Raw genomic sequence first — 24,893 nt, 5'->3', positions numbered from 1 at the left:
ATTTAGTGTTCCGACTAATTTCTCTCTTATTCCATATGAATTTATTCAACTGACTTCCTACCATACCAGCTTTGTTGATTCTGTTATCTATTTCCATATTTCTACCATCTTCAGTAAAAATGTGCCTAAGTAGCTGAAATGTTTTACTTGTTCCACAGGCTCCCTGTTCAAAACACAGTTGACATTTTCAACAATTCTACCTATTTTCATTGTCTGTCTTTTCAATGCTGACCTTCATACCATATTTATTACAACAGTTATTCAATTTACTCAGGGAATCTTGCAAACTTGTAGCGGATTTATTGATAAGTATAACATCGTCCGCATAAAGCAAAGAACTGACATTAACATTTCCAATTGTGATATCATGTTTAATACCACTTTCCTTCATAATGTGATTAATATAGATTAATCACATTAATTTTAAAGGAATCATGCCACATCTGGCTGCCTGGCAAATGATGCAACAACTGAACAGGAGAAAACTTGTACATCACTATATATTGTGGAGACAGATGGCTTAGAAATAAGATGTTTGTTTCATTTTTTCATGACTTATTATTACTAAAAGAATTGCCAGTGTTTGTTTCTTTATTGCAGTTTTATTTGATATCACTCTACTTAATAAAATTGTATTCTATTAAGTTAAAATGTACCAGCAAAGATGTTGGATATGTATTTTTTATTTAATTATTTTTTAAGGTGAGCCCTGGGTTGCGTGCCGGAAAAAAGTTGGTGTGCCAAGGGTTCCCCACCCTGTGCTAGTTTATTCACTAAATATCACCATACACGATTTCTCCTGCATTGATTTCTTTATCAATGCAGGAGTGCCCCAAGGTTTGTTCTCTCAACCATACTCTTCCTCCTATACATAAATGACCTCTAACCTGAAATCTTATTCACAGTTTTACTGATGACAGTATCCTCCATTTCTCCTCTTCATTTGCAGTGCAAATGAATCAGGCTTTAAGATCTTCCAAATCCAAAGTCTTAAGCACTGATCTCACCATTCTCAAGTGGGGGGAAAATAATCTAGTGAATTTCAATGCTATCAAAACAGAGTTCTATCTTATTTCTTGGAAGAAGGATCCTAGTGTTTAGGGTTATATGTTGATTCTCCAGCATCATATATTGTTTAAGGAAATTAACAACGCATTTGTTAATTAGCATTCAGAAATGTATTAGTAGAGCTATTCTCAGGTGATATTGTCACTTAAACAGAATGGGAGAGGAAAGATTAGCAAAACTAGTGTTCTCTGCCAGGTTGGCAAGAAAAAGACCCAGAGGAAGACCAAGATATAGGTGGATTAATGCAGTAAAACTTGCCTTTGAAGATAGAAATATAAGATCTGATAATGTTGGAGTCTTCACAGGTAACAAATTGATTTGGAGGAAAATTGTAGATAGGAAATTAGTAATGATGTAAGTTTCATGTAGTACTATCATATCCTGTATATCCCTTGAGGGTAGATGTCAGGAATTTGATGATGATCATCATCATGATTTGTTAATAAATAAAATTATTTACTTATTATCCTATATTTTGCCAAAGTCAAATCGGCATCATCAGGGATTAATACACTTGTAATAGACAAGTGCATGCAGAAACACTTCAGGAACAAAGATGAAAAAACTGGAGAGATTCAGGAAGACCTAAAGTCCTACAATCATGCCACCTATTGGCTCTGGTTAGGTGTTCTTGGCCACTAGGCTGATTGTCTGCTGATGAGGGTTTCCCATATGAGAGGGGGGGGGGGAGTCTGATACAACCATATTTGTTTAGGTTGGGATAGCTGGTGAGAGCTGCAGCTGATTCGAGGAAAAGTCTCTCAAACTTCAATTTGCTCTGGTGGAGTAAGGTGGCTTTTTTCCAACAGATCCTATGCCGGGTATCCAAGGCCATGGTCTGCTAATCCTGAGCAGCCGTGGATGTAATCTTGGTGTTCCAATATATGGATGTGGGCTGTGCTACCCATTTGTCCATAATAAGGAAGGTTGCAGCTGCAGGTAACCCAGTAAACTCCAGGTAAATCCAGAGGTTGTAGATGGTCTTTGGGGGAGCAGATAAGGGATGCTAGCTTTTTTGTGTGATTTATAGGTGGGCACTAGATTGTGCTTTTTAATATCTTGGCCACCTTTTCTGAGATGCCACAGATATAGGGGATGGTGATAGATTTGCTGTAATCTATGTTTGGAAGGGGAAGAGACAGTGTGGGTACATGGTGTTAGAATTCTTTGTATTTGGTGGGAGGTGTAGCCATTAGCTAAAAAGGTAATGTTTTATGTGGATAAGTTCTGTGTTGAGTGCATTGTTATCTGAGCAAATTGATTTTGCTTGGTGGACTAGGGTTGTTGGGAGGGGGTGATGTGACTGTTGATAATGTGTGGGTGGGTGGGTGTGGATTTTTTGTAGACTGTGAAGGTCAGGGGATCCATTTGGTTGTCTTGTAACTAGGGTGTCTAGGAAGGGCAGACTGTTGTTACTTTCTATTTTTTATCATGAATTGGATCCTTGGATGTTGGCTGTTCAAATGGGAAAGGAGAGTGTGTAAGGTGTCTCAGCCATGTGGCCAAATTGCAAACACATTTTCCTTGTCCACATAGAGTAGCCAAATAGTGGGTTTAGTGGGGGGGGGGGGGGGAAGGAATTTAGAGAATGCTTTTCAAATGTCTCCATGAAAAAAAAATTAGCCATGGGGGGGAGGAGGGAGAGCTCATGGTTGTGCCCTTGATTTGTTTGTAGAATTTTCCTTGCCAAACAAAATCGCCCAAGTTCATAGTGAACTAAAAACGAGCTCAGATATCAGGAGGAAATTCTGCTTGGATAAGTGCCAAGGTGTCTTTGAGTGGGACATTTGTGAATAAGGAGGAGACATCGAAACTGACCATTAAGTCAGCGTGGCAGAGAGTGAAGTCTTGTATACTGAACTTAAAATGGGATGAGTTTTGTATATGTGACAAGGTATTGCCAGTAATACAGGAAAACACTTTGGCTAAATGTTTAACTAGTCTGTAGGTGGGTGAATGTATATAATCTACAATTGGGTGTAGAGGAACATGGATTTTTGGTAGTCCATAAATACGAGGAGGGGGAGGTCTGGAATTGTAGGATTTTAGTTTGTTGGTTATATCTGCCAGCCAGGAATAACATTTTTAGTAGTCTATGGATAGCTGTAATCTGTGTGTGGGGTCATAATTTAGTAGGAAGTAGATGTATTTGTCTTTAAGAAGGGTGGTCATATTTTTAAAAATAATATGTTCAGTTTAAAATGACAGCAACATTGCCCTTGTCCACTTTCAGGATTATATTTTTGTTAATTCTCAGATGCAAAAGGGCTTTGTATTCTCTGTTGGGAAGGTTGCTAATTAACTATCAACTAATTAATTAATAATTTGGTCAATAGCAGCTGCAGTTGTTATTTGGTGAATGTTTCATGGCTGCTGCTGATTCCAAAAAGTCTCTCTGACATGTAGCAATTTCTGTGTAACACTCTGGTTTTCTTCCAAATAATACTGTAAAGCAGTGTCTAAAGCATGATCTGCCAGTATAAACCAGTGGTCCAGACACGTTGAGAATGTGGCGGCACCCAGCATTGTTCAAACTTAGCATTGCACTGAATCTACATTCAGATATTCAATTTAATAACAACAGTTAGATGGCCACAACTGTATATAATGAATTATTTTGAGTAATCTCTCATTTCTTGCGTTTAAATTTTTAGTTACCTTTGACCCCTGAAGATGTAAGTCAAACGACTTACGAAACTTGTCAGGTTTGTTTTTTATTGTCATTTAGCTTAATAAACATGTGGTCCAATTACCAGAATCTTTCTTATGAACTTAGGGATAGTTTGCAGCAACTGATGAAAATATCTCCTCTATCTGAAAATATCTCATTATTATGGTATTAGTATATATAAACTACAGTATCCCTTAGACTCACATTTGCCTTTACTAATTGCACTTGCTATCCATTAAAAATAAATAAAATATATTCAGTATATGTCCTTAAAAATGTGTTCACTATCCATTAAATTTTGTTACTAAGTGTCTAGATTCTATATTTTTTGATCATTCTCATACCTACCTACCTCATGGCTACCTACCTACCTACCTCAACACACACACACACACACACACACACACACACACACACACACTTTTAACAACATTCCCCTTTGACCCTCCCCTCCTAATAGCTCTAGTTTTCCTGGCTCTGCACTTCAATACTCTCAGTGAACAATGCTTTCTTGAGATATTCAACTACAAATCCATTTAAGTGCAATCCATCAGCCACATATAAATCCTTCCATCAATCAAATTCAGTCCAAAAATGAACCATGTGAAGCAATCTGCACCCCCCACACACACACATAACTGATACTTATTCTCAAGATGTTTCCTACATATCTACTTACCGATCTCAGTTTACTTCCACAAAATTTGCAAAGATAACCATGAAACATGACTGAAAACTGTGCATTCAGTAAACAAAATTTATATAGGTAAAATGTTCTTTTCTGAATATTTTACAATGTCTGTACTTAAAATCTTCACTTCAGCCAAATATGCAAGTGGTTGTGTTTCAATGGACAAGGGGGGGGGGGGGCATTTCTTCCGAATAGGAAGGTATGCTTTTATGACAATGCTTGTCAGAGCTCCATTTGTGATGAAAGCAAGCCACAACTAGATGGGATTAGCTTGACTGGGAAAAGCTATATGGTGTACATCATCATCATCCCATTCCATAGAGGACTAAGGACTAAATAAGCCAAGAATCCAGCTCTAGAAACCAAAAATAATTTTTTGGGTACTATTAAACAATAAACACAGCAATGGCTAATACAAATGATCTACCATCTACAGAAACTTTTTCTATAACAAATATCTATGCCACCATGGGATTTAAATCCATGCCTACTGACAGCAAAATAAAAAATTTTTAAAAAATGTTACCAGCTTAGCTTTAGGTTAGTGCATGTCTGTGTGTGAGAGAGAGAGAGAAAATGTAATATTGCATAAAATAGACCTAAATGGTGATGACACCATTTAAGTGTCATTAACATCTGGTGCCCACTTATCAGCAAGTAATTTTTGGCATTAACCGAAACAAGTTGAACACTTTGATACCACTAATCCATTATTTATTATTGATCATTAATTATTCATTATTCAAATTCATTATTTCTCATAATCAAATTTCTCATAATTAATTAAAATAGAGCTGCATCTGCCAATATTTGACAAATATTTCATTTGAAAAAAATTATTTGGCAAACTGTTTTTTGAATTTTTTTTGGGAAAATAATTTAATATATCCAATTCCTGACACACATCCTAAACAAGTAGACAGAGGATACCATGATAGTACTACATGAAAAGTTTACATTAGCAACTTCCAATCAACAGTTTTCCTGAAAATTAGTCTGTTGTTATCTGTCAGGACTTCAATATTATCAAATCTTGTATTTCAATCTTCTAAGACATTTCTAATTGCATCAACTTGATTTTGGTCTTCCTCTGGGTTCTTTCTTCTCATCTTATCATCAAACATCAATTTTTCTAACCTTTCCTATCCAAAAAAACAATAGCATTAGCAAAATCGCCTCTTCTAACTACAGAACAATAGTTGAATTAGCTCATTTTATTGCCAAGTTTGATTTCTTGCATTAATTGCAATTTATAATGTTTAATTTTTGAAATGTTGCTTTTGTAGGATATTCCACATAACTGGCTGTGGATTCTATATTTCTCAATGGGTATGCGTTATTTACTACTCAGTGCCTTGAAGCATGATAAAATCTGTCCAATCCAGGGCATTTTGGGACCTTCACCATAAACTGCATACATTAAGAATGAAAGGCAAGTCTACATAGTGGCTCTACATTATGCCCACTTGAAAACATCTATGAACATTCACAGATCTGGATTCACTAAATCACAAATAAACCATGCTATCTGCTGTGGAGCTATTGGGCTAATATAAAGAGTTACTTTTATTAACAGTGAAGGCTTTGCCTTTGTGAATTTTTTTTTTTTTTTTTAAACAAACATTTCAAAGTGCTAATTATGTACTCTGGCTTCTGACAGAAAATATGTAATAGTAATATTTCTTAGAATCAGAATTCAAAGCTACCAGGCAAAACATAAGGTTTCACGGCTCCATCATCACAGTTTTCAGGTTACATGCTTTACAACTTGCTTCACTCTTATCTATGGGATTGAAGCCCGGATAAAAGAAGTAACCCTTTCATAAACATAATTTTTTACCTTTTATTGTAGTAGTATGAAAATTTATAGTCATGATTTCTCTTCTCTCTCTTCTCTGTCCAAGAGATATAGGTGAGGGCATGCTTGTAAGATCACGTTACACGCGAACGATTTGTCATTCACTTATAACATGATCTCAGAATGATTTATTCAGATATTATTATTATTATTTGTGACATCTCCAAGGAGTCGAAAGACTCATCACGGGAGGACACCTACAACTACACCGAACCTCTACTATGAATCATCTCCGTCAATGCCATCTACCTCCCACCTCCACCACTACCACAACTAGTATTTTTTTGTCTGTAAATTGCATGTGTTCTGAAGGGCTGATTTGTCTGTATCCAGGATGAAAAACCCGAGTTTCTGGGAGAAAAAACCCGAGTTTCTGGGAGAAAAAACCCTGCTACCTCCGTATGAGATTGGCTAACTCACCTTCGATTGAAATTGTCCAGATAAAGATTCCTCCCGTCACGACGAGAATCGAACTTAGGCCTATTCCAATCGAAGGGCGCAATGTACCGTTGTTCTTCAAATTGCGCTACTGAGGCGCTTATGCAATATGATTTCAGAACAATTGGTTCTTGCTCCTAATAACCGTACAAGAACTAGTAATTTACATTAGCAACTTGTTATACAATATGACAGTGCCATTTTGCATTGGCACAGTTACCATCCAAAACTCATAGAAAGCCTAGTCTATTTTTTGATAAAGGAAATTACAATATCTTTTTCAAACAATTATGATTTCAGTATACAGTAAATCACCCATTCATCCCACATATCAATCATCTCTGTGAACATTTATACTGTTGAGCATGATGTCTTTTGTCTAGTATAGTGACTATCCATTTTTTATCCATTTTTAAAATAAAAAAATATTTACATTAAAACAAATTTAGTTGTAAATTTTACAAATCATTATGAGGTGAAAATTTGTAACTCAGAAATGCATTAAATTAGGTTCCTAGCATACCGATACATTAATAAAATACTTACTCGAGCAATGACTTCAAAAATTTTTCCTGCAGCTCCTCTAGCAAGTGAAAAGGCTTCCAAGTATGGAGATGTCTGCCCAAGATTCATGGCACCCATAACAACATTGAAAAATACCTATCAAAATATTAATCAGCCAATTTAAATTAATATTCATTTGAATAAATATACATTCTATTAAAACACTTTACTTTCCTATATAATTAAAAACATGTTGAATATACTCACAATAACTAAATTGCTTGCACTGTATTCTGGTGTTTCATCATATTTAGAGTTGATTATCAGCTGTACTCCATACCAAAAGGCAAGGGCATAACTTGCATAAATGCAAAACCAGACAAGACCTACACCTATACTTGTTACTAGACCTCTTTTTATACCACTTTTCTTTGCAAAAACGAGATTCTTCTCATACCTAGTAAAATGAAAACTCAAAGAATTAAATTAAAAGTGCTTAGTTACCCAGCACCCTCTCTAATACTGAACATTTACAGTTACATAACATTCATGTAAATGGGAAAACACTGTATATTGATATATGCAACAAAACTACTAAAAGACTACATCAGGAGATGCTGAATATGAGGATAAGTAAAGAGTGTGAGTTAGTCTGGCAGATAAAAGAGGTGATTATGACTGATATTATAATCTGTGGAGAGGAGCTTAAAAGAATAGGAGAGATTTGTACAGGACAGTACTTGATATGAGAACAAGAGATCATTCTTGTTGATAATCTTGGTGTATACAAATGGTAGAAAGGTGTTGAATTCAAAAAAAATAATCAAAGTTTGTTAAGTGATCATTTTGGTAAGGTATACATTCCAAATGAAGCCATTAGTTCTCTGGAAATGGGGTGGAACTAGATGAAAAAACAGAAACAGATGAAGTCAAGGTATTAAAGATACTGAAAGACCTTCATGCAAAGACAGTAGTAAGAGTGAATGGAATACCAGCATGGGTGCTAAAGGAATATGCAAAAGAATTAACAATGACCCTAAGCATGCTAGAACCGATGCAACAAATTACAGACCACTCTGTATTGCTGAAGTAGTCATTAAGGTAAGGTTGCCATTTAACATTAAAGGTAGTTCTAGCTTTAGCAATCTGCTCACATGCCCTGCTCTAGGTGAAATTTCATCTCCTACCTAAAGATTCATAAACATCCAAACTTATATTGGGATTTAAACTCGCAACCTACTGGTTGGAGAACAGAGATGCTATACACTAGACCAACTGGCTAACAATGATACTTCTGGATTTTGCTAATGCATTGAACAAGATTCCATATAGCAGGTTATTACACAGACTCAAGCAAGAAGGTAAAATGGCACTGATAAGGAAAATGATTGACTTACAGGTATCTAAAGTAATGTATGAAAGATCTGAGCGGCAAATGAGTGATCCACAGAGATCTGTGCTAGGATCATGGCTGTCTAACTTGGATATTAATGACAATGGAAATAACCTGGAAGCATGCATAAGTTATATGCTGATAATGAAAAGTTGGGTCAGTTGATTAGATGTCCCACTATCTGATGCAGAATCTTTGCAAACTGACTTGAACAAACCAATTTTATGGACAAATGTTAACGAAAACAGTTTCATGTTCTTAATTTCAAAGTCATGCATTCTGGTTACGAATGAAGACATTATTTTAAATATTTTAATATTTGGGAACTTGCTACCAGAGGTTGATTGATAAAGTTAGAAATCTAGGAATGATGCAATAAGCTGAAATTTAAAGGCTACACTGATAAGGTGATTTGCATCACATCAATGTTGAAGGGAACCCTAACTTGTAAGAATAAGGAGGCTATTCTCAACTTAACACTTTCATAAGCCTTCATCTAGACTACTGTGCTCAAGATATAGGTGCCTAGGTTCAATGAAATGGGAAACCAGTCGAAAAGATTTAACACTAGGTAAACAAGATAATATCTGCTGTGGAATTTTGCATAAGAAGACAGATTGAAAGAGCAATCTTCAGAGAATGGGAAATAGGAGAAAAGGAAATATGATGGAAATATACCTTTTCTGAACAGTAGTACTGTGGATGGGATGATAGGATAAAAAAGAGCTGTCCACAGGTAAAGTGATGCATTGAGTAAAAGATAAAACATAATTTATTAGATGCTAAGGAGGCAATATTTGAGAATGGGAAATAGGAGAAAAGGAGATATGATGGAAATATACCTTTTCTTAACAGTAGTACTATGGATGGGAAGATAGGATAAAAAAGAAAAAACTTGTTAACACTGAATTTAAAGACTGTACTCTTTAGGAAATACATAAGAAGGAAGACTGTTCCAAAAGAAAGCAGAAAAATGAATGAATAAAAAAAAAAGGAAAAATTTGTTCTGCGAGTTTGGAGTTTGACTGTGAATGGATGCTCAATAACTGTTGCATGTGTTTTAATAGATTTAGAAGAGAGCAGGTGAATTATCAATGCCACTTCTGATGAAAATGAAAATATTTGTAGGAAACGAGAGTAGAAGAAACATCGTGTCTGTGTGAAAGAAAATAGAGTGAACTGTGAGAAGTCACCACCACAAATGTGAAAACAGCATTTCATGATCAAATGGGTTTGCGTAGAGCAAACAGCTGTTCACAGATAAAGTGATGCATTGAGTAAAAGATAAAACATAATTTATTAGATGCTAAGGAGGCAATATTTGAAATATGTTTATGCCAAAGCAGATATGAAGTTAGAGTGATTCCAAGAAAAGAAATCTCATCTTGTGTAGAGATTATAATGTTATCAAAACTGGAAGAAAAGATTTCTATTTTTGCAAAGAAATAAACAATGGAGTGCTTAAGGATCAAAGCTGAATAACTAGAAGAAGACCTTGATATAGCCCTTTAAGAAATGCAGAGAGCTGACCAAAGCTTCTGACCTAACATCCAATTCTCACTTTCTCATCGTGAATCCTGTTGGCATCTACCTGAATACTGAACGAACAAGGATGGGCTGGCAATTTGAGATTTAGCTGACCAAATTGTATTCTTATTGGCTTAAACCATAATGCAAAATGATGGTACAACATGACAGAATTTCATGCTGGCTAAAGCATTGCTTGGTTAAACAAAGACCACATTGTTTTTGTCAAGGGCAAACTGCACATAAGTCAGCTCAGCTACTGGAACAAATCTTGGAACACATCCCAACTCAACATCAGCAGAGTTCAGGATTGATGCTTTTTATATTGATAGTACAAATGGAAATGAAATGTAACTAGCAGAAGAATTAGATAAGTACTGATCAACATAATAGGTGTAACTGAAACAAAAAAAAAAGACAAAAATAGGTAAGATCTATCTAAGCAACACACACAAAATGTTATATTCAGGAAATAACAATCAGGAAAAGAAGTAACTATAGTACTCAACACTAAATATGAGGGAAATCTTCTTGAATGGCAGGCAATATCAAGTAGAATGATGTGGGCAAATATCAGAATGGAGAACTCAACATGGAGACTTATTTGAGTTGATGGTTACCACAGAAGGTATGATGATATTCAACTGAGGCATTAGAGAAGGCAGTTGACACAATGAAAAAGGAAAAGCTGGTCCTTGTTGAAGATCTAAAGAGCAGAATAGGAAATGATTATCAGAACACATAGAAATATTTTGGAAAAATTTGGAGAAAAGCACAAAGCTAATAATAATGGTAATTACCTGCTGGATTTCTGTTCAAGACATGAACCAGTTATTACTAACACCATATTCCAACATGAAATTGTGCACAAATTTACACGGAATGAGAGGATATAAGAAAGAAGAAAGTTTCTGATTGTTATTGTTGATAGCAATGTTATCCCACTATTGTAGGACACAAGTATATACATTGGATTTGAAATTGGAAGTGATTGGTCATCATTTAGTTTTGAGTAGGATAAAATTGAATTTCATATTAAAAAGAAGATTGGGTAAGAAAGTTTTAAAATGAATTAAAGTTGAGCAGCTTTCAGAATTGAACTGTAGATTAAAATACACAAACATAATTAATAAAAAAAAAAAAATTAAAACATTTGAAAACAAGAGCCAAATCCTGAAGAAAACATTTGATATTCAGTCAGAGAGACATATGGTGAGGTCGTTTAGAAGGATAGAAAAATCAGAACTTCATGGTAAACTCAGGAAGTTAAAGCAGAAGTGAAGGAAAAGAAGAAAGCATATTGAAAGTTCTTGACAAATAAGTGATTTTTGCCCACAGGGAATACAGAGAAAAATATAAGAAAGCAAAGTATTGGGTAAAATTAGCTATAAAGTCATGGGAAGACTTTGGTAAGAACATTAAAAATAAATATCAGGAAGGTGATAAAATATTCTGGAGGCAATTGAAAAAAGTTCAAAATGGAGGAAAGAGTACTGTAAATGATGATATTCAACTAGAAATGCTCAAATATGGAGGTATAAAACTTTTTTAAATAACGAAACCTGTGGTGCGTTCATAATTAGAAGAAACACACGTATAAACCACAGTGAAAATTATTTAATTGTAAATATTTCATCCTAGGTATCTTAGGACATCATCAGTACAATATTTAAACAAAAATTAGGAATAACATACAGTTAGGGGGCATGATTACAATAGAATCTCATGAAAACGTGCTAAAGTAGTACAAAAAACATTAATTATTTAACACAGTTTTGTATGATAATTTCCCATACTTTAGGAATAGTAAGAACGTCGTTGCGGTTTAGGTTTGGTCTGTGTAGTAGGGCTTCAGAACTTTCTTTGTATAAACGTTCATGTTTAAATATAGATCTATGTAAAAGTTTAGCCTTTTCCCAATGGATCCTATGGTTTGGATTTTCAATTCCGTGTTGAGAGAGAGGCCAGATTTCTGCGGTTTAAGAAGACGAATGTGGTCTTGATGTTCCGAGATGCATTTCTGAACAGACCTACCTGTCTGTCCAAAGTAAGATAATTTGCATGAGCATGGAATCTCATAAACACCAGGTAACATCAAGGGTGAGAATTTGTCCTTAGGAGAAGGTAATAAGTTGTAAATTTGGTTGATAGGTTTGTAAGTAGTGGCAAAATTGTATATCTTCATAATTTTAGAAAGACGTTCTGAGATGCCTTTAACGTAAGGTTTGGGAATCCTATGCACTTCTTCCTGTCTGGTCTCAAAACAACTCAAAAAATCATCAGTCACTTCTGCATACATCAAACCAGACAGGAAGAAGTGCATAGGATTCCCATACCTTACGTTAAAGGCATCTCAGAACGTCTTTCTAAAATTATGAAGAAATACAATTTTGCCACTACTTACAAACCTATCAACCAAATTTACAACTTATTACCTTCTCCTAAGGACAAATTCTCACCCTTGATGTTACCTGGTGTTTATGAGATTCCATGCTCATGCAAATTATCTTACTTTGGACAGACAGGTAGGTCTGTTCAGAAACGCATCTCGGAACATCAAGACCACATTCGTCTTCTTAAACTGCAGAAATCTGGCATCTCTCAACACGGAATTGAAAATCCAAACCATAGGATCCATTGGGAAAAGGCTAAACTTTTACATAGATCTATATTTAAACATGAACGTTTATACAAAGAAAGTTCTGAAGCCCTACTAAACAGACCAAACCTAAACCGCAACGACGTTCTTACTATTACTAAAGTATGGGAAATTATCATACAAAACTGTGTTAAATAATTAACGTTTTTTTTTTTTTTGTTTTGTACTACTTTAGCACGTTTTAATGAGATTCTATTGTAATCATGCGCCCTAACTGTATGTTATTCCTAATTTTTGTTTAAATACTGTACTGATGATGTCCTAAGATACTTAGGATGAAATATTTACAATTAAATAATTTTCACTGTGGTTTATACATGTGTTTCTTCTAATTATGGAGGTATAAAAGTTTTACAGTAGCTGAATATATATATATATATATATATATATATATACAGAGACAAGCTATATTACATTTCAACTAGTACGCCAAAGAGACATTGATTTGATCAACAGTTATTCCACTGGCCTGACCTCTAGCTGAATTTGAAAAAAATAAATAATAATAATAAATATATCATCATCATCATCAAATTCCTTCCATGTACCCTAAAGGGGTGTACAGGATATGATAGTACTACATGAAAAATTTACATCATTACTAACTTCCTATCTACAATTTTCTTCCAAATCAGTCTGTTACTTGTCAAGATTCCAACATTATGAGATCTTATATTTCTATCATCTAAGGCACTTTGTACCATATCAATCCACCTATATCTTGGTCTTCCTCTGGGTCGTTTCCCTGCCAACCTGGCAGAGAACACTTGTTTTGCTAATCTTTCATCACCCATTCTGTTTAAGTGACCATACCACCTGAGATGCTCTGCTAATGCAATCCTGGATGCTGACAATGTCAGTTCTGTCCTAATATCCTCGTTTTTTAATATGATATTGCCATTGATGCTATCTGTTCACGCCCCTAATCTTTCTCAGGACTCTCATATCTGCAGTCTCTAGTCTTTGGTTAAGAGTTTTACTTCTGATCCAGCTCTCAGATCAATAAGTTAAAATTGGTTTGAACACTGTCTTGTATACAGCTAATTTAGTGTTCTGGCTAATTTCTCTCTTATTCCATATGAGATTTATTTAATTTACTTCCTACCATACCTGCTTTGTTGATTCTGTTTTTTATATCCATATTAATTTACCATCTTCACTAAAAATTGTGCCTAAGTAGCTGAAATGTTTTACTTGTTCCATAGGTTCTCCATTCACAACGCAGTTGACATTTTCAACGATTCTGCCTATTTTCATTGTCTTTGTCTTTTTATTGCTGACTTCATACCATATCTATTACAACAGATATTCAATTTAGTCAGAGAATCTTGCAGACTTGTAGTGGATTTATTTAGAAGTGTAACATCGTCCGCATAAAGCAAAGAGCTGACATTTACATCTCCAATTTTGATATCATGTTTAATACCACTTTCCTTCATAATGTGATTAATATAGATAATGAATAACAGAGGGACAATGTACATTCTTGTCTCACACCAGATTTAACATTAAACCATCTCCCTGTACTTCCTTCAACTCAAATAAAGACTAAGTAATGCTTGATATAATGCACCACTGACACCATATAACTGTAGCGTATTGAATAGCTTCTCTCTTGGCATCTTGTCATATGCCTTTTCCAGATCGACAAAACTTAAATATAGATCTTTATTATATTCCCATGCCTTCTCAACTATTTCTCAACTATGCAGTGCAGCCACTGTAAGACCTTTTATACCACCCATACTTCAGCATTTCTAGTCGAATATCATCTACTCCTGCTGCCTTTCCACATTTCAAGCCTTTGATGGCTTTTTCTACTTCAAGTATGGATATGTATTCCTGACTGAATGCCTGTTGAGTGTTTTTTACCACTGTGCTATCACTGGTTGTTTCATTTAGCAATTTTTCGAAGTAATTACTCCATACTTCAAGGATATCTTCTTCTCCCGTTTTCATGTCACCTTTATCATCTCTAACTCCTTTTACTAATAAATATATAAAAAATAAAATAAAATAACTACATTAAAGCTATATTCTGTTTATAACATCATCAGAGAACAATTTCATATAGATAGTTTTATTACCCATTCTGTTTATAAGCAAAATACCACAGTAAAAGTGGTATCCTAATTTAACATGAGGGTTGTTATATTAGAGTTAAGAACCTGGATTATGTACAGTCCTCTTTATAATTAACTCTTAAATGAAAAAGTTATCTGGGTAGAATATGCACCTTTCATGTTCTTGGGATTTTTAGACCACCATTATTGTTAAGATTAAAGTGGTCGATAAGAATTTCACAGGCTTCTTAAATTTATGTTCATATCATGTTTTGATGTGATGTAAACAACAGGTACCTTTCCAGTCAATTCTATTAGAGTATTGCAGGGCATGATCAGAAAGGCTGGATTTACCAATTATTAAATTTAATGTGCCATTTAAATTCTTCTTTTCAGATAGGAATTATACATCCTGTTTCACCTATATAAGACAAATTACAGGTGTTGGATATAATATCCCACTAACACCATATAACTGTAGTATGTTGAAAAGCTTTCCTCTGTGGAAGGGAAACTTGGCGAAGAACAATCTGGATTCAGGTCAAACAGAGGACATCAGGATCAGATATTCACTTTAAGACAAATTGTTGAGAAATCTTGAAAAAATAACAAAAGATTTGTATTTCATCATCATCATTATCAAATTCCTGCCATGTACCCTCAAGGGGTGTACAGGATATGATAGTACCACATGAAAAAAATTGCATCATTACTAACTTCCTATCTACAATTTTCCTCCAAATCAGTCTGTTACTTGTCAAGACTCCAACATTATCAGATCTTATATTTCTATCGTCTAAGGCACTTTGTACCGTATCAATTCACCTATATCTTGGTCTTCCTCTGGGTCGTATTGCTGCCAACCTGGCAGAGAACACTTGTTTTGCTAATCTTTCTTCACCCATTCTGTTTAAGTGACCATACCACCTGAGATTAGCTCTGCTAACGCATTCCTGTATGCTGAGATTTGTATTTAAGTTTTGTAAATGTGGAAAAAGTATATGATAAGGTTCCAAGAGGAAAAGCTCTTCAAAATGTTACAGTTACATGGTGTAAATGAGACATTATACAGAGCAATACATATTCTATATTTAAGCTCTAAGTCAGTAGTTAGAATTGAAGTAGGTACAAGAAGATGGTTTAATGTTAAATCAGGTGTGCAACAAGGGTACACATTATTATTATTATTATTATTATTATTATTATTTCGGGTGACTCCAGGAGTCCTTAGACTCATCGAGGGAGGCCCTAAACATCATGTCCACACAACTATGCGATTACATTCTCACAGTATCTATCATACCTTGCCTTGAACTTGTTCACCGTCATAGCACCCACAACAGACTCTGGCAGCTTATTCCACTCATTTACCACTCTAAAAGTAAAGAACCCAGCTCTAACACCCCTGCTAACCACACTCTTGCCCAGCTTCCATAGGTGTCCCCTAGTTCTCCCGCCACCATTATCATCATCATTAAATTCCTGACATATACTTTATGGGATGTACAGGATCATATTATAGTAGTACAGAAATGCTATATCATTACTAACTTCCTGTCAATAATTTTACTCCAGGTTAACCGGTTATCTATCAACATTTCAATATTCTCAGATATATTTCTGTCATCTAAGGCAGTGCTTCTCAAACTGTGGGCCACGGCCCTCTTGGGGGCCATAGGTTTTGTTGAGGGGGGCCGTGAAATAATGAAAAGAAATTTAAAATGTTTTAGAATAAGTAGATTTTTTTTTTTTTATCTTAAAAGAAACGTATTTAATTTTTATTATTTCTTTTTTGTTATTTTTTATATTTAATGGAAAAAAATCATACATTGGTGCGGGTTCACAAATTTTGCTTCCAATTTTACTTAATGAATAACAAATTTTACTTAATGAATATTAGTAAATATATGCTTATTCATATAAGTTTCATCTCAAAGCAGAAATCTAAGAATTGCAGTTTCAAATATTTCACCTGATATTGACTTTTTGTGCAGCAGTATTGAAACACATCCATCACATTAAATTATTAAACTTCTTTTATGTTTTTAATTCTTTCTTTATTACTAATCGTTTTACTTTTCATGTGCTTGTACTCCAAATGTACAATAACAATATATCTGTCTATATAAAAATATGAGATAATGTGGCATGTCAAATGTGTATGTAAGATGCTAAAAATGCAAGATTTGCATTTGATTTTTGCAATATTCGCTGTGTATGTTTTGTATTGAATATAAATACAATAAATATTATAATAATATATGTCTATATTACGATTTTTTTTCCGAGGGGGGGGCCGTGAAATATTTTAATTTTTCCAAAGGGGGCCCTGACATCTAGAAAAGTTTGAGAAGCACTGATCTAAGGTACTTTTTACTGTATCAATATAACTATATTTGGTCTTTCTCTGGGTCATTTTCTTGCCAACTGGAAAGGAACACTTGTTTATCTAATTTATTCTCTCCCATTCTGTTTAAGTGTCCATACCACCTGAGATTAGCTCTGCTAACACATTCGTGAATACTAACAATATCAAGTTCTTTCCTAATATCCTTGTTTTTAATATGATACTGCCATTGATGCCATCTGTTCAGTCTCCTAATCTTTCTCAGAGCTCTCATATCTGTGGTCTCCAGTCTTTGACCAAGAGTTATTTCTAACCCAGCTCTCAGATCCATATGTTAAAATTGGTTTGAAAAATGTCTTCTATACAGATAGTTTAGTGTTTTGAATAATCTCTCTCTCTCTCTCTCTCTCTCTCTCTCTCTCTCTCTAATTCCATATAAATTTATGCAGTTGACTTCCTATCATATCAGATTTGCTAATTCTGCTGTCTATTTCCAAATGTAATTTGCCATATTCACTAAAAGTGTACCTAAATGGCTGAAATGTTTCACTTGTTCTATAGGTGATTTAGGATGTAACTGATGTTTTCAATTTTCTACCTCTTTTCATCGTCTTTGTCTTTTTTAATGCTTATTTTCATAACAAATTTATTACAGTTGTTATTAAATTTCATCAGGAAATCCTGGAGACTTGTCCTAGATTTATTTACAAGTATAACATCATCTGCATACAGTAAAGAGCTGAGATTAATATCTCCAATTTTGATATCAGGTTTAATACTGCTTTCCTTTATAATGTGATCCATATAAATGATGAATAACAGTGGAGATAATGTACACCCTTATCCACACACCTGACTTAACATCAAACCATCTTCCTCTACCTCTTTCAATTCTAACTGCTGATTCACAACTTAAATAGAGCCTGTGTGCTGCTTGATATAATGTCCCATTTACACCATATAACTCAAGATTTTTGAACAATTTTCCTCTTGGCACCTTGTAATTGCCTTTTCCAGATCTACAAAACTTAAATACAGAACCTTGTTATATTCCCATGATTTCTCAATTATTTATCTTAAAGTGAAAATCTGATCCTGACAACCTCTGTTTGGTCTGAACCCGGCTTGTTCTTCATCAATATTCTCCTCCATATGTTACATCATTTGTTAAATTTAATAATTTGGATTTGTAGATGAGAAAAGGTTGAGAATCACTGCTCCAAAGTGGTTTCATGCTTAGCACTATGACTCTACAATTTATGTTGATCTGTGGATGATGGTCCACTGGGCCCCTTTCCCCCCCATCTGAGTGCAACACTGAATATACAACTGGGTTGATGGATACAGGATTCTTTATAATGGTCACCATGAGTTTTAAAGGATAGCCCTCGTTTTAACAAACTACTTTAATTTTATGATAAATTGGTAAACGTTGTGGATAAGGGGATTCATAATACACATTCTTGGACTTCGCAAAGGCATTTGATAGATCACTGCATGATACGTTAATGTATAAGCTGCAGAAGTTTGGAATGGATAATAGATTGGTTAAATGGATTGCAGATTTACTCTCTGAACAATATCAGCAGGCTATGTATGATAGGAAAGTCTCAAAAAAGGAAAGTAACCATCAACGTACCCTGGAATCCTAGTTATTAATGAGAATTCATGTGAATTGACTGGGATCTTCAGCTGTTTGCTGATGATGCAAAGTTCAGGAGAATTATAAGGATGTTGGTGATATTCATTCCTTTCAGGAAGGGAATTAATATCAGCTTTGGAATACAGAAATATAAGGATGTGTACTTATATGGAACTGTGCCTCAAGAAGTTGATGTGATTCAAGACCTGGGGATGAATGATGGTTCACAATGGACCATCATCCACAGATCAACATAAATTGTAGAGTCATAGTGCTAAGCATGAAACCACTTTGGAGCAGTGATTCTCAACCTTTTCTCATCTACAAATCCAAATTATTAAATTTAACAAATGATGTAACATTTTAAATAGTCTTCTATGTGTAAAAAGACTATGTATGAAATTATAAAGATCATCAGATATTTAGGATACAAAATAATCTGCACACTACTCATAAAAAAATCTGCCACATCACTAACTATTCCCAATCCTTGTCTAAATGAGTCTCATTATGCACAATCCTATCAAATGCCTTTTCATACTCAAATTCCACATAATCCAAAGCTTTTCATAAAAGAAAAGTAAGTTGTATAAAACAAAACTACCCTTTAACAAACCTATGTTGAACTGCAATCAATTCATGATTAGGATCAAGTACATCAGGTATTGTTTTTCAATGTTTCTTAATAACCTATAATCTTACTCTTCCTCCCATAGTCCACAAAGGATTGTCGAATGGATATCAGGAAATATCCCTCATAGAAATCTTCACTCAGTTCTTGACTGATGCCAAACTTTAAGCTCTAATCAGTATTGGGAGACCATTAGATCTTCTGACATGACCAAGCCAGATGAGTTGTTTCTTTCAAATCATAGTTATGATGTTCTCTTGGACCAGCAACAAACTTATTCTTTGTTGCCCTTGAAAATTTGTGACATGATTAGTGTATGGTATCCTTAGAAATCGTCTATTTTTTTTTTGAGGAGGGTCCAAGTTTCATTACTGACCCTTTATTACAGATCCTTGTGTTATCAGCCAGTCAAAAATCCATCTTTATACAATTGCACATTTTTTTAAATTTCTGTTTTTGTCATCTCTTACAAAACATGATGAACCTTTGCTAATTTACTAAACCAGACATGTTTTTCATAAAGCACAATACAGTACTTATACTTTGCCAGTAATTTTAATGACCATCATCATCTTGGTGAGACCAAGATGACATACAGACCAACAGAAAACTTTAAAAATTATTTCCAAATTGGTTCAGGTACACAAACACAATACAACTGTGATATAGCCAAAGAACACCTATAGAGAACAAGAGATTATATAAATGAATCTATAATAATTATCCCATCTATGACCATCACAGTTATATTTGAAACAATTTGTATGGCTTTTATTAGTTTATATTTCTATGTCAGTACTAATCTAATGCTCATTTAAAATACCAGTGAAATATAATCAAACAGCACTTTTATTTTAAGCTTGTATTTCCTTCCACTAAAATAGTTAATTATATTTCAAAAGGGGGTGCTTAAGGGTCAAAGCTGTATAACTGAGAGGAGACCTCCACATATCCTTTAAAGGAATGCAGAGAACTGACCAGGGCTTCTGACCTAATGTCCAATCCTCACCTTCTCGTGGTGCACCCTGTTGGGTATCTACTTGGATACTGAACGAACGAGGATGGGCTGGCAATTTGGGATTTAGCCGACCAAATTGTATTCTTATTGGTTAAACCAAAATAAAAAATGATGGTACAACATGATGGTACAACTAAAATTTCATGCCGGCTGGGGCATTGCCCGGTTAAACAAGGCCCTCGTTGTTTTCGCCAGGGAACCAGGGCGAACAGCGAAAAGTCAGCTACTGGAACAAATCTGAAAACAAACCCCAACTCAACATCACCAGAGTTAAAGATCGGTACTATCAACGTAAGAAGCCTAAATTGCAAAGAAATGGAGCTAGCTGAGGAATTAGATAAGTACCAGATAATAGGAGTGACTGAAACAAAAAAGACCAAAACTGGTGAGATCTTTCTGAGCAATAAATACAAAATGTTATATTCAGGCAATGACAATCAAGGAACAGAAGGAGTAGCCATAGTATTCAACACAAAATATGAGGCTAATCTTCTTGAATGGCAGTCAGTCTCAAGTAGAGTAATGTGGGCAAATATGAGAATGGGGAACTGGACAATGAGACTTATTTGTGCCTATGGTCCCACAGAAGGTTCTACTAAGGTAGAAGTGGAGGAATTTTTTGAGGCTTTAGAAAAAGCAACTGACACAATGACAAATGAAAAGTTGGTCCTTGTTGGGGATCTAAATAGCAGAGTAGGAAATGATTGTGAGACATACAAAAAATATTTTGGGAAAATTTGGAGAAAAGAGCAAACCTAATAATAATGGCAAATATCTGTTGGATTTCTGCTCAGGACATGGACTGGTTATTACTAACACCATATTCCAACATAAAAATGTGCACAAATTCACATGGAGAGAAGAGGCTAGGAATAAGAAAAGTCTCATTGACTATGTTATTGTTGATAGTGATGTTTTCTCCCTGGTGCAGGACACCAGAGTGTACAGAGGATTTGAAATTGGAAGTGATCACTATTTAGTCTTGAGCAGGATGAAATTGAATTTCATATTGAAAAGAATAACATGTAAGAAAGTATTAAAGCAAATAAAAATTGAGCAGATCTCAGATGGGAACTGTAGACTAAAATACACAAAGATTATTGAAGAAAAAATGAAAGAGTTTGAGAACAGGAATCAAGCCTTGGAGATTCAGTGACAAACTCTGAAGAAAACATTGATTGATTCTGCCAGAGAGGCATGTGGTGAGGTTGTCTGTAAGGATAAAAAAATCAGAACTCCCTGGTGGACACAGGAAGTTAAAGAGGCAGTGAAGGAAAAGAAGAAAGCATATCAAAAGTTCCTGTCAAATAAGTCAGCTTGTGCTCTTAGAGAATATAGAAAATAAATATCAAGAAGGTGGCAAAATATTCTGGAGGTTGTTGAAGAAGCTTAGGAATGGAGGAAAGAGTGCTGTAAAAGGAGTTAGAGATGATAAAGGTGACATGAAAACGGGAGAAAAAGATATCCTTGAAATATGGATTAATTACTTTGAAAAACTGCTAAATGAAACAAGCAGTGATGACAGCACTGTGGTAAAAAACACTGAAGGCATGCAGTCAGGAATACATATCCATACTTGAAGTAGAAAAAGCCATCAAAGGCTTGAAATGTGGAAAGGCAGCAGGAGTAGATGATATTCGACCAGAAATGCTGAAGTATGGTGGTATAAGAGTCTTACAGTGACTGCACTGCGTAGTTCAGAAAGCCTGGACAGAGGGACGAATTCCTGATGATCGGAGTAGAGCTCTCATAGTACCCATATATAAAAAGGGAAATAAAACTGCATGTGAGAATTACAGAGGTATTTCTCTACTGAGTGTTTCTGGCAAGATCTATGCAAGTATACTTGAGAAATGGTTGAGAAGAATTGTTGAAGAAAAGCTTGGTGAAGAACAAGCTAGATTCAGGCCAAATAGAGGCTGTCAGGATCAGATCTTCACTTTACGACAAATAGTCGAGAAAGCATGGGAATATAACAAAGATCTGTATTTATGTTTTGTCGATTTGGAAAAGGCATATGACAAGGTGCCAAGAGAGAAGCTATTCAATACGCTGCAGTTATATGGTGTCAATGGGGCATTATATCAAGCAATACTCAGTCTTTATTTGAGTTGTAAGTCAGCAGTTAGAATTGAAGAAAGTACAGGAAGATGGTTTAATGTTAAATCTGGTGTGAGTCAAGGATGTACATTATCCCCTCTGTTATTCATTATCTATATGGATCACATTATGAAGGAAAGTGGTAATAAACATGATATCAGAATTAGAGATGTTAATGTCAGCTCTTTGCTTTATGTGGATGATGTTATACTTCTAAATAAATCCGCTACAAGTTTGCAAGATTCCTTGACTAAATTGAATAACTGTTGTAATAGATATGGTATGAAGGTCAGCAATAAAAAGACAAAGACAATGAAAATAGGCATAATCATTGAAAATGTCAACTGTATTGTGAATGGAGAACCTGTGGAACAAGTAAAACATTTCAGCTATTTAGGCACGATTTTTACTGAAGATGGTAAATTAAATATAGAAATAGACAACAGAATCAGCAAAGCTGGTATGGTGGGAAGTCAACTGAATAAATTCATATGGAATAAGAGAGAAATTAGTCGGAACACTAAATTAGCTGTATACAAGACAGTGTTCAAACCAGTTTTAACTTATGGATCTGAGAGCTGGGTCAGAAGTAAAACACTTGACCAAAGACTAGAGACCACAGATATGAGAGTCCTGAAAAGATTATAGGCGTGAACAGATGGCATCAATGGCAGTATCATATTAAAAACGAGGATATTAGGAAAGAACTTGACATTGTCAGCATCCAGGAATGCGTTAGCAGAGCTAATCTCAGGTGGTATTGTCACTTAAACAGAATGGGCGAGGAAAGATTAGCAAAACAAGTGTTCACTGCCAGGTTGGCAGCAAAATGACCCAGAGGAAGACCAAGATATAGGTGGATTGATACGGTACAAAGTGCCTTAGACGATAGAAATATAAGATCTGATAATGATGGAGTCTTGACAAGTAACAGACTGATTTGAAGGAAAATTGTAGATAGGAAATTAATAATGATGTAATTTTTTTCATGCAGTACTATCATATCCTGTACACCCCTTGAGGGTACATGGCAGGAATTTGATGATGATGATGATGATAATTTTTCTTATCTGTTTCTCAAGAATATCTGCATAAAACTTATCAGGAACACTCAGTAAAGAAATTCCTCTGTAATTCTCACATTTAGCTTCTTCTCTTTTTTATAGATAGGTACTATGAACAGTGCCATAACTAGATTGCACGAGCCCTGTGCAAGATTTTATTTTTGTCCCCCCCCCCTTTTTTTGGAAAAAAAAAATAGAAAAAACAAATATGATAGAAATAGAAATTTGTTTATAAATAAACTTTATGTACATAATAAATATACAGTATATTTTAAATTAAAATAATTTAATCACACTTTTCTGGCTTTCACTTCAGCAAATTCATTAATCATATCATAATTAATATCTTTAGCAATATTATATTCTATTGAAAGTATGGAAAGATTGGATAATCTCTCGTCTGATCGTAGATAGTTCTTGATTAATTTTAAGTTGCTAAAACTTCCCTCCCACAAAGCAGTGGAAATGGGGAGAGTGAGAAATATTCATGCAGTAATATTGATATTTGGATGTGACTCAATTAATCCAAAATCATGAGGAGCTTGTAAGATATCAAGCAGAGTTGCAGTTATAATGTTTTGAATAAGTTTCAAACTTATAGCTTTGAATTTCACAACTGAGTTCATACGTACTTAAATCTTTACTGTATTTTATAATCAGCAATGCTTATTGATTCTAAAAACAAGCCAAAGAGAAAACAAAAATCGTTACATACAGTTTGCAGTTGTTCATAATGCCAATCTGTTTCAGATAGTAGAATATCCAAAACGCCATACATTTTAAATAATTCTTTGGATGTCATACTATTTCCTTCATCCAATGTTGTTTCATCTATTTGTATTTTCTTAGCTTTTCTGTTCCATTTATTATGAAATGCAATTTCTATATCCATTATTTCAGCCAAATATGTTGCTTCCAGGAAATTTTGTTCAAAACCTGTTTCTCATAGTCCTTGTAAAGTATTATGTAGTCCATAAATTAATTCTGTTGTCTGGTATGTCGATACATTGTTTGTTGTAATTCTTTATTTGTCTCTTCAATGCATTGTAGAATTTTATTCCTCACAGAAAGAGTGCAGATAAATCTATAATTAATGTGTAATAACAGTTTTTTGGGGGTTTTTTGCATTTGATACAGTTTCTAGGTTTGATAAATCATTTGCAATAGTTTCCAATGCTTTCTTTACATCACAGCAATTTTAATGCATTGATCTTTGATG

The 24,893-nt window shown here is 34.5% G+C and overlaps 1 protein-coding gene across 3 annotated transcripts in view; it reads right to left on the bottom strand.

The window, feature by feature from the left end:
- LOC150099993 (ATP-dependent translocase ABCB1-like) overlaps positions 1–24,893 on the bottom strand; it is a 370,123-nt gene that overhangs the window by 194,049 nt on the left and 151,181 nt on the right. For all 3 annotated transcript variants that reach the window (XM_090402525.1, XM_090402527.1, XM_090402526.1), the window contains exons 8-9: positions 7,498–7,687; positions 7,273–7,386 (exon numbers count right to left, since the gene is read on the bottom strand). In XM_090402525.1, the coding sequence (XP_090258651.1) occupies positions 7,273–7,386; positions 7,498–7,687 (304 nt within the window). The remainder of the gene's footprint in view (positions 1–7,272; positions 7,387–7,497; positions 7,688–24,893) is intronic.

Source organism: Typopeltis vanoorti, chromosome 13 (genome assembly GCF_054136105.1).
Source record: "Typopeltis vanoorti isolate ZY-2024b chromosome 13, IOZ_Tvanoo_1.0, whole genome shotgun sequence".
NCBI classification, from domain to species: Eukaryota; Metazoa; Arthropoda; class Arachnida; order Uropygi; family Thelyphonidae; genus Typopeltis; species Typopeltis vanoorti.
The sequence above is the reverse complement of the archived record's forward strand: the minus strand, read 5'-3'. Positions and strand labels throughout refer to the sequence as shown.